This window comes from Papaver somniferum, chromosome 8, assembly GCF_003573695.1.
Source record: "Papaver somniferum cultivar HN1 chromosome 8, ASM357369v1, whole genome shotgun sequence".
NCBI lineage: Eukaryota > Viridiplantae > Streptophyta > Magnoliopsida > Ranunculales > Papaveraceae > Papaver > Papaver somniferum.
In genome coordinates, this window is record NC_039365.1 from 62,838,026 (window position 1) to 62,852,771 (window position 14,746).

The window sequence follows — 14,746 nt, forward strand, 5'->3', positions numbered from 1 at the left end:
TTTTCTCTACCTCGTCCACTTTTTCTGAGAATTTTAGAGCAAGTTTGTGATTATGACCATGATTTTCGTCAAAAAATGGATGCTTGCGGTATTCTTGGTCATACTCCGTATATGAAAATGGTTGCCGTCATGAAACATTTTTCCAAATGCATTGCATCGGATTCCTTAAATGATTACACACAAATGGGAGCGACCACTATATACTATTATGCTATGAAGTTTATGGATGCAATTATTTGGATTTAAAATGGTCGATACATGCGTCAACCTACCTCTCAAGATACAGAAAGGATTTTAGAAGAAAATGAAGCTTGGGGATTTCCTGGTATGCTTGGTAGTATCGATTGTTTTCACTGTGCATGGAGAGCATGTCCAATGGATCAAGTAGGTTCCCAAAACGGATATAAGCCATATCCCTCGGTTGTTTTGCAGGCGGTAGCTACATATGATAAATGGATATGGAATTCCTATTTTGGGTTGGGTGGGCAGAACAATGATCTTAATGTCTTGCATGCTTCGGGTTTGTTCGATAGACAACTTCTTGGTGTAGCACCTCCTTGTCATTATCAAATCAATAGAATGAATTACCCCCAGGGGTACTACCTAGGAGATGGTGCATATCCCATGTATGGTTGCATCGTGCAAGCATGCAAACCCTCCTCAAACAATAGAGAAGCTCTTTTCAATCAATACCAAGAAGCTAAAAGGAAAGACATAGAACGTGCATTTGGTGGTCTAAAAGGTAAGTTTGGTATTAAATTGAAACCTTGTCGTTATTATAAAAAATCGGACATGAAGGAAATTATGAGGGGGTGCTTGATAATGCACAACATGTGTGTTGAGATGGAATATCACAATGCGGATTGGGGGAGGATCACGGGAGATGAACCTCAACCGCCAATTCAAAGAAACGTAAGGCTAGCTCTTCATATATTATACAACCCTGCGATTTGGGCACAACTTCGCTTGCAACTCACTACACACATTTGGAACCGACACGGAGAAGGTTTGAGAGATTGTGATATTCCAAACATGCATATGGATGATGCTTTGCCGGAAGTTCAAGAGGGTACAACCAACATGGACACCGATGAAGACCAATATGACCCTCAAGGAGATGGCGCATTTTATGAGAATGAAGAGTGAATTTCATATTGGTAGACATTTTGAAGTAGACATTTTATGAGAATGGAGAGTAACCATAATACTCCTTTATTTTAATCAAGCACGCTTTCATTAATAAGTAGAAATTTTAATTAGTTCTTGTAAACTCCATAATACTCTTTTTATCACTTAAGTACGTTTACAATTACATTACATATTTAACTAGAACTTCATATGCATACTTCTTCATAATACTTCTTTGGTGATATTCCATCCTTTTTCATAATACTTCTTCATGCATATGCTTCATAACCTAATATCTCCAAATCGGTGTTATGAATGAACGGAATTCTATGATACGTTTCGTATAAAGTCATAACATCTTCACGATTACCATTTGATTCCCTTAATGATATGACAAAAATCTTGCAATAACGCTTGATGTTTGCTAACTGAGATCGTAGTTATTTTTGCATCTTTCATCAGCATTACCATTGATTCTCACAAATTATTCAACAACTTGTTCCCAAAAAGAGTTGGTTGTTAATTGAGTGTTGCTAACTTTGCAATAACTTCCAACCAAGTCATTGTCTTCGGCAATTGAGAATGCAACCATGCTTGATTTTTGAATTGAGAATTTAGGAGAAAATAAAAGAGAATGAAACTTCACAAGTTTGGGGTGGGGATTTTGAGTTCATGTGTTGAGTTTATATAGAGATATGAAGTGATATGAGTTTGGGATGAAAATGTAGCCATTTGCCAAAGTGCTGAACCAAACAGCGTTTTGCATAACAGCCGCAAGATCAAAAGTGACCGTCGAATCTCAACGGCAGGAAATGCAGCGCTGTACCATTCAGCGCTCCGACGCTGAGCCAAACCGCTCTAAGCAATCTCAGCCATCATATCAAGATGACCGATCATTTTCAACGACTCAGATTAAATAGCTGTTTGAAACCACAACAGCTATTTTTTCAAGCTTCCCTATAAATAGAGGACTACTTCTCCTTCATCCTTCACACCAAAATCAATTGATTATCTTCTTCATTGATTTTCTTCTTCTTCTTCACATAATTTTTTTCGTACAAAATTATGACACACTTTACTACAAAAGAAGATGAGGCACTAATCTATGGTTGGGTCATAGCAAGCAACGATCTGATTCATGGAAAAGATAAAAAAGGTGCAATATTTTAGGGGAAGATAATTGAAGAGTACAATAAAAGAAAAGGTCCCAATGGTGTCGAAAGAGATAAAAAGGCATTGCGAACAAAGTGCAACACATTGAGAGCCGAAGTGAAAAGATATATTTCACATGTTAGACCTTACTTCCGAAGCAGACCTACGGGGATGACCGAGGCGGATTATGTAAGTACCTCAATTTTTTTTAATGTTTTCTTTCTTCCATTTTGATCTCTTTATTTCTTTCTCTAAATTTTTCCTTTCATTTTTTCCTCAGTATCGTCGTGGACAAGAGAATTATGAAGCAGAGACTGTAAGAGTTTGGAGTCACGAATCGGTTTTCCAGATCCTGAAGACTTATCAACCCGATTACAACCCAGCGGTGAATAATGATGATGGAGTCGGTACTTCCACTCAACCTAGTCAACAAACTCAAGCTACTCAAGAAAATGAAGCTGATAATATGGATGAAGATTTGGAAAACATGGCAAGGTTTGGTAGCACTTCATCTACTCATAATTCTGAAACCTCAGACATATCAAAGAGAATACGATATTTCGAACAAACAGATGACATTGGAAGTGAAGGGAGAGATCAAGCAAAGAAAAGGGCTCGTCAGGGTAAAGCATCGCAGAAATCAGATGAAAAAAATGGATAAACTCATCGAACTTCTTGAAAACGCACAAGTACAAAGAGCTTCCAAGTATGAAACAGAGGAAGCGTATCTGAAGAAGAACATGGAAACCTCTTCAATCTTGGCACAAACGCAGCAAAGAGAATCGGACATGAAGATTCTACGACAACCCTTGGATGAATTACAGGAATGGGAGAAACCCGTCTGCAAAATATGGAAGAACGAGATTTTGGCACGTTATGGACTGGACCTTATCCCCTAAATTAAAGTGATATATTAGTAATAATTTAAGTTATTTAGAAGTAGGATTTCAATTTCAATGTACTTTTTTATGTTTTAAGTTATTTAGAAGTAGGATTTCAATTTCTATGTACTTTTTTATGCTTTAAGTTATTTAGAAGTAGGATTTTAATTTCAATGTACTTTTTATGTTTTAAGTTATTTTAATTTAATGTATTTTTTTTAATTTCTTCAAAAAACATTTTAACTTTGTTTTGCAATGTAATGGAAGATTACAAATTCTCAAACGGCTACATTTATTTTGATAAATTTTCAAATTTTGAAACAAACTACGATTCAAACAAATTGCCAGTGTAGAAATAGAATTCTGGAAAAAAAAATAGTTGTTGGTTAAAAAAAGGGTCAAGCGCTGGATGGTGCAGCGTCCCAACCGAACGCCGAATGGAACAACGTCCAAAGAAGCGCTGAACAGTTCGGCGTTGATTTTCTGGAATATTCGCATAACGCCGAATCGTTCAGCGTTTCGATCACTTTATGAGCGCCGCACTATTCAGCGTTTCAATCTCGCTGATAATTGAACTGCGAGCAAATGCTATGAGAGAGAAGTAGCCAGAAAGAGTGTTAACTTTTTTTCCCATACTTTTTTCATGATTTGTAACACTTTTTGGCCAATCTATCAGTTCAATCTAGCCCATAGGAGTTAGCCTTACCAGAGAAATTCAAGCTGAGAATTTCATCAGAGTCACGCCGATTTTTCACTGAGTTGATCGCCTAGTTAATTGCACTTTCTGGATCATGTGGCAACTAATCAAAGTCCCCGCGTATACCTTAACTAGCTAGGAAATTCGTCCAATTCCATTCCATTGTGTGCTCAACTGTTTCTCTGTTATTTCTTCTCTTTGCTTCTGTTCGAGAAGGGTGAAAAATGAGTTCAACACAGGGGGGATCCCATTCATTAGCATTTAGGGTAATGAGATTATGTAGACCATCATTTCAAATCGAAAGTCCTCTTCTTGTTGACCCAATTGATTTACTTACTGGTGAAGATCTATTTGATGATCCAATTGCTTCTTCTAGTCTATCTCGACTATTCCCTTCATCTAATCTTACCAATAACAAATCAAATGAATCAGATCTCTCTTATCGTCATCGGTTTCAGCTTCAAAATCCTTCCGATTCCATGGGTCTTTCTGGTCTTCTTGTTCTTCCTCAAGCTTTTGGGTAAGACATCAAAACCTAGTAGTGCTCAAAAAATTTAATTTGTCAAGCTTAGGGTATTTAAATTCGTGTATCTTTCTCTGATGTTTGATTTGATTATGCAGGGCAATTTATCTAGGAGAGACGTTTTATAGTTATATCAGTATCAATAACAGTTCTGAATATGAAGTCCGAGATGTTGTTATTAAGGTGATCTTGTTAACTTTTATTTTGAGTGCTGCCTCTATGAGAAAACCTAGAATAAGGAACCTCGGGTCGCCCTAACCGCACGCTCATTCCTAATCACTAAATTAGTGGATTGTACAAAGTTGAAACCACGATTTTTGCATTATGCTAGGAATTTGTGACAATGATAATAGAAAAGCAGTAGCATAGATTTCATTTAAAGTTCTCTAACAAGTATGGTTCAACTGTTAACAGTGAATGAATGAATGAATGCAGGCTGAAATACAAACAGAAAAGCAGCGAATACTGCTTTTAGATACTTCAAAATCACCTGTAGAGACAATACGAGCAGGGGGTCGATATGATTTCATTGTGGAACATGATGTCAAGGAACTTGGTGCACACACGTATGTACTTTTTGCGTGAAATTATTCTACATTGTTTATGTACAAACTGTTTTCAACCGCTGGTTTGGTCATTATCTTTTCCTGGAATATGTAGGCTGGTATGCACTGCTCTGTATAATGATGGTGAAGGCGAGCGCAAGTATCTACCTCAGTTTTTTAAGTTTATTGTTGCTAACCCACTTTCAGTACGAACAAAGGTATAATAGCTAAATTCAATGGACTTGCAAGCTAATTGTATACTGCACCCCGAGCTGATTTGCTGAAGTTATCTCTTTTGGACAAGTGGCCAAATTAGTCTCATTTTAACAACTTTGAATTTTTCTGCAGGTTCGCATTGTCAAGGTATGTTGCGCTTGTTCGTTTCTTTATTGTAAGTTTTAAAATTACTGTTTAAAGTTGATATAAGTGAAGAGAAATAGAGGGACTTTGTAATTCGTATTTTCTTATATTCCTTCAATATGAATGTGTTTAGTTCTACCCCTTGAGTGAAATGGTTCATATTGATATATGACGTAATTGTTATTGTCTCATCAAGCCAACAAGGAGACTGACTTTTGGGAATTTTAGGGTGAGATGTCACTCTAGCGACTGTTTGGACGCATGAAATCACAGTTCCCATACAAATGGGAACTTTACTTATCTTACCTTATATGCAAGACTTGTATTCTACATCTATATTTTCATGATTTTGAAGTATCTAAAGATTTCTTTATGATGCTAACTAGTAAGCACATACACGTATCAAACAAAGTATTTTTGTGCTTTATGTGAAGTCTAAATAGTATTACTAAATTAATGAAAGTCACATGTATCTCAACTTAGGGGCTTAAGAGGTTGGGCAACATATGTTTTACACTTTCTTTCGCTGTAATACTAATACTTCATGTATGGTCATACTTCTTATAGTTTTAAAGGTTATCACTAGATTGTAGGGCGATGAGGGGATTAAGATATTTCACATTTGTAGTTTCTCGTTGCTAGACTGGTAAAATCGTTGTTTATTTTTTGGTGAAGCTTGAACAAAGCTTATATTGTTGTCATGTAGAATCTCTGGCTTTGTACGACATAATTGACACACCAGCTCATACTAATGTTTTGACACTGAAAACTGAGAGTAACTAGTCACACTCACTGCTTTGGATTTTTCTTAAAAGCTGACACATTTTGTCCTGTTTAAATTTAGTATCATTTTGGTATCATTTTTTGGTTCTCTCACCGTCGGTCAACTGTTGGAAATTGCTATACCAATATCTCGTTATGACTTCCTGTTTATATATTTGGTCCTCTTCCTTCTCAGGAAAACACGTATTTGGAAGCTTGCATTGAAAACCATACAAAGTCAAGCCTTTACATGGACCAAGTCGATTTTGAGCCTACTCAGAATTGGAGTGCAACAATACTGAAAGCTGATGAGCATCATTCAGAAGTGGATTGTAGCACAAGGTGGTGTGAAGCATTTATTTATTGAGTATTAAATTGATAGTTTCAATTAGATGTAATTTCGTTGGTATCTGTATTTGGTTTTAGCTTCACTTGTTGACCTATTAAAATAACTTATTAGTCTGAGATAGATTTGTGATCCCCTTTCACTTATAGAATAGAGTCTCCTTAATGAATTCAGCCCATGCTGCTAAGTTTAGAGGTTAACGAATTAGACCTTTGAGATCTGCTTGCAAGGTTTCTAATTTCCAGTATTTGAAATATCCACATTCCTTTCTTCTGTTTGACAGAGATATTTTTAAGCAACCTGTTCTCATCAAAGCTGGGGGAGGAATTCACAATTTTCTCTATCAGCTTAAGCAGTCCTCAGATGGGCCTGCACAAATTAAAGTTGAAGGTAGCAATACTCTTGGTAAGCTTCAGATAACATGGCGTACGAATTTGGGTGAACCTGGCCGTCTGCAAACACAACATATTCTTGGAAGTGTAAGTATAAATTCATTTTTATCATCTTGTAAGTCAGACCATATTCTTCTGAAAGTGATTCAACTGGCCTGACTTGTGGCCAGAGTGGATGTTTTAAAATCCATTGCTGTGACCCATTAGTTTAGGACGTGAACGTGATACATGTCAGTCAATCATATATCAGCATTTTTTAATCTGGCTGATGATCTTAAATAAAGCTTTAAACTTGTTGTCAACGCTTGGTGTACCAGGATCCCTCTAATAAAAGTGAAAATGGCACTATCTCCAGCTCATTGTATTATATTGACCTTTCTATTCACTAGATATCTTGCTGTTACTTTTCCAAGAGGCTTCAAGTTGGTGGCTTCTGATGGTACATAGGTGTCTGTTAATTTAATGGTTCACCTTGTTTATATGCTTTTTATGTTATACTGCCATAAAAATGCAGGTGTTTGTTGAGCCTGTATCTTTACTATATATCCCAGCTTGGTATTTCTCTGGAGTAATTAAGTAAATGATACAACAACAGGAAGTAGTTTTATGCAAGTGCTGACAACTTTTCATGCGGAACAAGTCTGACCATGCAAAAAAGGAAACACTAATTTTAGATACATCCCACCTCATCTTCAATTTAACGCATCTATGGTTGCAACATGACTGTTTATTTCTTTAGTGTGTCCTACATTGAAGCAATCTCCATTTGTAAAAATTAAAAAAAGAAAAAAAAACTTCATCTGTGTACTTCGAAAAAAAAGTTAATCCTTATTTTTGTGTGCACCCTTTTTTAAGAATCCCCAGTCCTGCTGAAAGTATCTTACATTTTTGCAGCCCTTCGCACGTAAAGAGATTGAATTGCAGATTGTGGAGGTTCCTTCTGTCACCCTCTTGGAAAAACCGTTTGTGGTAATTAAATTTATCCTACTCTGATAGATTCGCAACTTGGCTATCTTTTCGTGTTTATTTCAACCACGGTGTTCGTATTTCTATCGCAGCATTCACACTAGTTTTAAAACCCCAAATAGACCATCTTGTAGATTCTTTATAGAAGATGTGATACTTAAGTTGTTCAAGGCTAGTGTACATTACATGATGAGTGGTACTGGTTAGGGAGGAGACATACGTAGGAAGATGGACCATATTGTTGACCAGCATGAGCATGTAAATCCTGAAAAGAACTTTTAATGTGGTAGCTATTAAGAATTCATGGGCATTCAAGTAATAACAAGTAAAGAAGCACTTCACATACAATGTTTAGTTACTTGGATTTTATGAACTAACTTATGTTCCCACAGGTAAGGTTAACCCTCACAAATCATTTGGATAGGAAAATGGGCCCCTTCGAAATTTTCTTATCGCGACGGGATCTTCAAGAGGAGAAAGCTGTTATGGTTAATGGTGCGCGGACTCTGGTATGATACTCAATCGCTAGTGTCAGATCTTGAGTGAGTTTGGGGACCCATGCTTACTTTTATAACAATCTTTTACAGGCAATACAGCAGGTGGAAGCATTGAGCTCCGTGGAATTCAACCTGGTGATAACTAATATCTGATATTTACCTTGTCAATTTTTGTTACAATAACTAGGCTCCCATAACAGCAGCAGAATTTTACACTAGCAAAATGGTTTTCTTCTCTCCTTAAGAATCTCTCTTGCTATCTCTCAAAACCAAATATCAAACTAGTTCTGAGACTTCTAACTGAAAAAAAACTATCTGCAAATCAATCTTAAAGCTATAAGGAAAGCTAGTCAGAATAAATTGTTATTCTAAAGGTATAATATTGGAAATGATATCAAGCATCGCAAAAGCTTGGACTTGCTTTGGTTCTTTTTTTTATTTTATTTTTTTTGTTCTTTGGTTTCTTTGTTGGTTCTTGTGTACTTATCCCAACTGATCCTAAACTACGCCTATAATAATGCAGAATCTAATTGCTGCTAGAGTTGGGGTTCAAAAAATCAGAGGAATTACATTAGTAGACCATGGTGATAACAGAACGTATGATCCTGTTCCAGACTATGAGGTTTGTGCTTCTCTTGTCCTTTTACATATTTGTTTATTTATTTTTGGATATTATTTCCGATTTCAGGCGAATGTTAAATCGATAGATTCTTATGCCTAAAATGCCGGTACTTTTCATTTTGGGTTTGAACCGCAATTGGATTTATTGTTTGCTCACTGTAAGATTTTGTATTTGGTGATGCAGATATTTGTGGATTTAGATTGATTCAAATATCTGCTTCCTAGGTTTGGAGGATTTGACTTTCTTGGAGGTGTGGTCTCCCTGTTAGTTTGTGTATGGATTGATGTTCTGTCTAAGCTCATTCATGGATCAATCAGGGTTCTCCTTAACTCTCTTGATGATTTGCACTTCCTTCTTTCATGAATTTGTGAACACGGCATGCTCCTGGTTATTTGTTGCTCGTGTGTTGCAAAAACGATCTGTATTGGTTTCTGTAATCTCGTCACAGAGATAAAGAATGGTTTTGAGGCTCAAGGTTTTCACTTGATAATTTAAATTCACTTGTACTCAAACCGGGTTCAAAAATATAACTTCCCGAGCTTTGGGGTGCAGGTTCACTTTTCCTTTTACATTCTACTTTTGACAAGTTTTTGGAACTAGATATCGGAGCCTTAAAGAATATGTAAATCCCATAATGAGAATATATTGGGTCAGATATGGAAAGCTAGGATTTGGTATTTGTTGAATTGGAATAGTTTACACTTTTCATCTCTACTGCACATTACTACACTCGCGGAGTGGGCATAAATCATGAAAATTATGTAAAGAACACAACACTGCTCTAAAGCTTTAAAAATTGCTATGCGCGGAGCTCATTATTTAAGACATCTAAACGTGTACCTAAAAAAAAGAAAAGAAAAAGGCATCCTAAACCAGTTGAACCAATTTCAGAAATTTAAAAATATACTAGAACACCACTACCACGGTGGGGAGGATCCACTGAAGAAAAACGAAACATGTTCCAGTAAGTGAAAGTATCATTTTTTCTAAAACGGAGGGAGTACATCGATATGGCTGTATAATGTATTATGCATCTTTGTGGTGGTTTGCATAATAGTTACGCGTTTAATTTTCGAAAATTGTGCCTAAAAGGATAAACACCTCTGAATTTTTCGTAAAAACTATAAATTTGATATTGTTGTTTGTACTTATTATGTAGATCTCTTTAAAATCTTTCCAACGAGATAAAATTTGTAAAATTTGAAGGCATGGATTTTTAAATATGTTATATTCTAATTTATTTATCAATTATATCCCTGAAAAAATAGGATACACCAATACATCAAATTGCACATTTGCCCTACACTACAATTTACAAAAAAAAAAAAATGGCCCAATTTTTGCGTTACTCCCTCCCTTCGGGTCCTCCGGTTGGTCGCCCAATCAAGCAAAGTATTCATGCAACCAAATAATCACCACAATTCTCTAGTTTGTGCTTTTCTTTTTCCATTCAATCAACTCAAGATGATGCAACTCTGGCAGAAATCAAAGCAGCTTACCAAGGCAGATTCAACCTAGGATTCCATCAGATCAAAGGTGGAAATTTTGAAGCAGTGGATTTTGTCCTAGGCAATTTGATCAAAGTCGGACATGATCAAAACAAAACGACAAGTAGTCTAGCTAAGTTTGCAGTTCAATCTCTGTCTCTTGATAACTTAAATTGGAGAGGGCCCAACTTATTACAGCTTTATCAAACTCTCTGGTCTGTCAACATTAGCAACTCTAGATCCTATGTATCTTAATGATGAGATCTTGCATGGTGCTACTGCTAGCTTTAGCCCGGCAGGCCAAACGTTTATTTCGGAGTAGCTGGCTTTGTCTTCAGCTTCTCTGTCTTGCTAAAAAAGAAATCAACTCTGACAATAACAAAGAACATGTTATCAACGAAAAGAAGAAATGATGTAGCAGGAAATTATATTTATATATACACTTGTCAGGGTAAGTATTTTATATGTACAAAAACACATACAAAGGGTTAAAGGTGTTCTTAACTATAAAACTAGGCAATTGAAATTCATTCAAAAGTTGTTAGAAAGTAGATGGAGTGGGAGCTCTGGAAAATGATGCGGGCTGGAGATCAGTTAAGCTCGACTCCCAGCGAGTATCAATGAGTATTAATGTAGCATTCCTTTTCTACTGGCAATAAAACAACTTTATCTTCAAGAGCGACTTCAATATTCTATTGTTGGAACTGCATTATATTTCCTTCATTAGAACGCATGTGTTTGTAGCTGTTGAACATTCCCCCCAATGGTCATGAGAAGCTCGTCAAGTAACCGTCCAATTATTGGAAATTTCTGTGGACATTGCCAAAGCAGAGGATATTCGTATATAAGTACATCATGGACAGAATATGGGAAAAGAAAGACCAATAACAGTTTCAAAGTCTCTATAATTTGGAAAGAAAGAACTGAAACTCACTAACATTTAGGCCTGCGGAAAATTACCTCTGCAGATTCAATGAAAGTTCCATCCAACATGGGATCAAGAAGATAACTCAGCACTGCACTAAAGCCCCTACGAATAGGAATGAAAATTAGATATCTCATCAGCAAGGACTACAGACTTGTATATGTAAATACATGTCTGCTGCTTAATTTTCGAAAAAAGAACTTAAACAAGTATACATTCTCTAAAGAAACCCAAATTTACATTAACTCACCTATCATGAACGCATAGAAGCATATAGCAACGGAGAACATGAAAGACAAGGCGAGGAGAGTAGTCTTGGCTTTTTGCTAGAATTGTGATCTTTGGTGAACAGGAAAGTACTAAATTAGATAGGTCCGAAGTTTCACCTCCTAAAGATAGTCCATATCACAGAGAAAAAGACTAAATGAAATGAAAAATAAAATTGCTACAATAGGACTTGGGACTTATAGTATGATTAGGCATACCATCTCCCTCCATGCTTTCATCAATCCAGTAAGAAGATCATCGCACATTGGACTACAAATGTAAGACATACCATATTCATTTCGCAGAATAGCTTCCAATATATGCATTCCAATCTGTGTCATTGTAGTTCCAAGTAAGAAAAATGAAAATAAGATCTCGTATGATTCCTACAAAAAGAAATGCTAATAACAAAAACTCTAGCCAGTAATTTTAGTTCTAGTGGTTTTGATGGATTAATTTGAGCTGGTCATCATTTCAGACTCCCAATTAAAAGTTTGAAAGAAAAAAGAAACATTTAACGTTATCAACCGTGTCAAGATTTTCTCCTACCACTCTAGTGAGCTCGTTCCCAGTATCTGTGCAGCTCCAGCATGCCTCCGAAATTTGGTTATCAACGGCCCATTTAATGATCTTAGGTTCTCTAGCCTAGGAAGATAAACTAAGCTTCAGTTCCAGGTGGCAATAATAACCTTCTACTTAGTAAAAGCTGGCTGAAAATAGCACCTGGCACATGATCCCAATGACAGAGAGAGCGACAGCACAGATATTGTCAAAATCCTCTAATGGGCCTTTAAACTTTATCACGGGTAATAAGAAGATGGGAACTTGAGCTACATTGATCAAAAAAACTAAGCAGATGTTATTGAAAGTAAACTATGCAAGCTATATCTGTGCATGTGCAAGAGTGAGTGTGTGTGAGCGAGAGAGCGAGAGCGAGAGAGAGAGACATAAAGAGCTCACAATCGATGAGTTTCTCCCTCGTAGCTGAGTTAGCAGCAATGCTCTGAAATTACATCAGTGACTCAGACGAAGAAGAAAAAGGATTCCAATAATACACAAGTAGGAAGGAAAAATATTTTTACAAATAATCTATTGGCCTGAATTAGGGTGAGAACGTTTGCGATACGTTTGATAGATCTGTATTTAAGGCTTCCCTCGACCATCTTTCTTAGAAAAGCTAAAATTTCCTGTTTCAAGGAACCCAGTACACCTCAAAAATCATACTTATTTGGTAAAACACTCGGATAAAAAGAGATTAAATGAATTCAACAAACCTGCAATAAGATGGACATTGTGCCAAAAGAATAGTACAGCATGTGTCCAGCATCATTATACATCCTTGGATTTTCTTCTCTTATCTGGCTCCAATAAACAATTCATCCAAACACAATTAACTCCGAAGCAACTAAAATCCCAAATGCACCTAATTGATCTCTATGACTACACCATCTGGAAAAGATCTTTAAGTAGAACTGCCTCATGCATAAGAAACAATGACAACCAAATTATAAAAACCATAACCAAAACAAGCTGAGGGTAACCTAGTTGTTTCATTCAGGCATAACTTCAGATATTGCCGAACTCCTTACCTTCTCTGCCCCCAAAAGCAAGAAGTTCATACATACCACAAAGACAAGCCCTAAAACCAAAATCTAATATAATCTAAACCCCAAGTCCTGAATACCAAAATCATAAAAAAGCCCTTCTTCTTTTTATAATTTCAGAATTGCATAAGGGTCTAATAAAATCATCAAAACCCTAATGGAAAATCTCTAAATAGTGCATAACTCATCATTTGAACTGAATTCAATAACAATGCCCAAAATCTGGAAACCAGAATAATCAAAAGGAAAACTAAATAAAAGAAACCCTAGAAACAAAAATCATGAAATTATTATAGAGTGAGAGAAAACCTCAATAAGGAATCTACTAAGACATCTAAGAGCAGTTTCTCTAGAACTTTCGTCTTGAAGTTCCAAGATTACTCGAGGTATAGCCATTGGCCTTATCATCCACTTTGTTTTCAGTTTCCCTTCTCCCTTTTTTCTGTCTTTCTCGCGTGAAAATTCTACAAAAAATAAATGCAATTAATTAGGCTACAGCAATGAACAAATTGAAAAAAAAATAAAAATAGGGCTAAATCTGAGATACAAACGTCCATTAAAGTCAGATTCAGCAAGAAGATTTAAGCTTCTTTCTTCCCATGTTCCATCTTCTTCAATATTGTACGTCACTTTTTTGTTTTCGAAATATTTCTTCCACTGTTTGTTCCCTCGCTTTGATAGGTTAAAACTTTGGGGAATTATCGTTTGGTCTATATCCCTACTGTTTCAGTATTGATTCCCGTAACTCTTTTATTCTGATAATTATTTGAGTTCATCCTCTATACGAACTCTGAACTTCCTACTTATTTTCGTATAGGAGTTCATTCTATTTGATGAACTATCAGGTGTTGGTCGTGATTATGTAGATTTGAGTTCATCCTCTCTGGTGAATTCTTGACTTCCTAGTTGTTTTCTTGTAGCATTTCATCGTCTTATGTGGATTCGAGTTTATGTTCTTTGATGAACTATGTGCTTTTTGTGGGAGTTCATACTGTGTGATGAACTATCAGGTGTTAGTAATGCTTTTGCTTATTTGAGTTCATCCTGTTTGATGAAACTCTGAACTTCAAAAACAACTTTTAAAAAGTGCATAATAACATGGAATCTTAACTTCATTATATTCAATGAAATCTTAACTTTATAATACATATACAAAAAAGAAAAAAAAAATACATTCTTTAAAATGAACACACAACAAAACTTCTCTATTATGAACAAAAAACAGAGTTCATTTTTCCAAATGAATACCTAATCAAAGTTCATTATTATGAACAAAAGACAGAGTTCATTTTTTCAAATGAACACCTAATCAAAACAAACTAAATCAAAACTATAACAGATTTCATTCTTTTGAATGAACCTAATCAAAACTAAAACTAAAATCAAATATGAGAAAACAGAGTTCATTCTTTCAGACACCTAATCAAAAACACGGATCTACAGAAAAAATCGGAGAACAAAAAGATGATTTGCATAGATTAATGAAAACTCACCTGAAAACCAAATCAATCTCTCAATCAAATCTTCGTAATCTTCAACTCTTCAAAATTAATCTTTAAATCTTCATAATCTGTACATAATTCTTTACTATC

The 14,746-nt window shown here is 35.7% G+C and overlaps 3 protein-coding genes across 7 annotated transcripts; 2 read left to right on the forward strand and 1 right to left on the reverse strand.

Moving 5' to 3' along the window:
- Window positions 1-258: 258 nt before the first annotated feature.
- On the forward strand, window positions 259-1,146 carry LOC113305614. Its single transcript, XM_026554630.1, has one exon. It carries the CDS (start codon window positions 259-261, stop codon window positions 1,144-1,146), a length of 888 nt encoding a protein of 295 aa, XP_026410415.1.
- A 2,839-nt stretch (window positions 1,147-3,985) lies between these two features.
- On the forward strand, window positions 3,986-9,557 carry LOC113301355 (trafficking protein particle complex subunit 13-like). Its single transcript, XM_026550119.1, has 12 exons — window positions 3,986-4,378; window positions 4,480-4,564; window positions 4,817-4,947; window positions 5,042-5,144; window positions 5,275-5,289; window positions 6,245-6,390; window positions 6,678-6,873; window positions 7,681-7,755; window positions 8,145-8,261; window positions 8,340-8,384; window positions 8,773-8,871; window positions 9,055-9,557. Exons 1-12 carry the CDS (start codon window positions 4,083-4,085, stop codon window positions 9,073-9,075), a joined length of 1,329 nt encoding a protein of 442 aa, XP_026405904.1. The 5' UTR covers window positions 3,986-4,082; the 3' UTR covers window positions 9,076-9,557.
- A 1,216-nt stretch (window positions 9,558-10,773) lies between these two features.
- LOC113302024 (cell differentiation protein rcd1-like) lies at window positions 10,774-14,216 on the reverse strand. Of its 5 annotated transcripts, XM_026550855.1 has the most exons (11): window positions 13,706-14,216; window positions 13,464-13,618; window positions 12,825-12,908; window positions 12,633-12,737; window positions 12,511-12,553; window positions 12,274-12,380; window positions 12,100-12,195; window positions 11,769-11,882; window positions 11,534-11,622; window positions 11,319-11,388; window positions 10,774-11,168 (listed from the first exon to the last, which is right to left on the reverse strand). In XM_026550855.1, the coding sequence occupies exons 2-11, from the start codon at window positions 13,560-13,562 to the stop codon at window positions 11,082-11,084; spliced, it is 894 nt and encodes a 297-aa protein (XP_026406640.1). In that variant the 5' UTR covers window positions 13,563-13,618; window positions 13,706-14,216; the 3' UTR covers window positions 10,774-11,081. The 5 variants fall into 5 exon arrangements, with proteins under 5 accessions (XP_026406640.1, XP_026406644.1, XP_026406643.1 ...); XM_026550859.1 differs by having other exon boundaries at window positions 11,319-11,379; window positions 11,534-11,672; window positions 11,840-11,882; window positions 13,464-14,216; XM_026550858.1 differs by having other exon boundaries at window positions 11,534-11,672; window positions 11,840-11,882; window positions 13,464-14,216.
- Between the last annotated feature and the right edge of the window lie 530 nt (window positions 14,217-14,746).

Excerpts from the sequence above, each read along its gene's own strand:
- LOC113305614 (XM_026554630.1), top strand. The coding sequence starts at position 259 with ATGCGTCAACCTACCTCTCAAGATACAGAAAGGATTTTAGAAGAAAAT.
- LOC113301355 (XM_026550119.1), top strand. The coding sequence starts at position 4,083 with ATGAGTTCAACACAGGGGGGATCCCATTCATTAGCATTTAGGGTAATG. Across the intron at positions 4,948-5,041 it reads AAGGAACTTGGTGCACACAC|GCTGGTATGCACTGCTCTGT; the intron begins GTATGTACTTTT and ends TGGAATATGTAG. Across the intron at positions 6,874-7,680 it reads CACAACATATTCTTGGAAGT|CCCTTCGCACGTAAAGAGAT; the intron begins GTAAGTATAAAT and ends ACATTTTTGCAG.
- LOC113302024 (XM_026550855.1), bottom strand. The coding sequence starts at position 13,562 with ATGATAAGGCCAATGGCTATACCTCGAGTAATCTTGGAACTTCAAGAC. Across the intron at positions 12,381-12,510 it reads GAGGGAGAAACTCATCGATT|CTCAAGTTCCCATCTTCTTA; the intron begins GTGAGCTCTTTA and ends TGATCAATGTAG. Across the intron at positions 11,389-11,533 it reads CTTCTATGCGTTCATGATAG|GGGCTTTAGTGCAGTGCTGA; the intron begins GTGAGTTAATGT and ends TCCTATTCGTAG.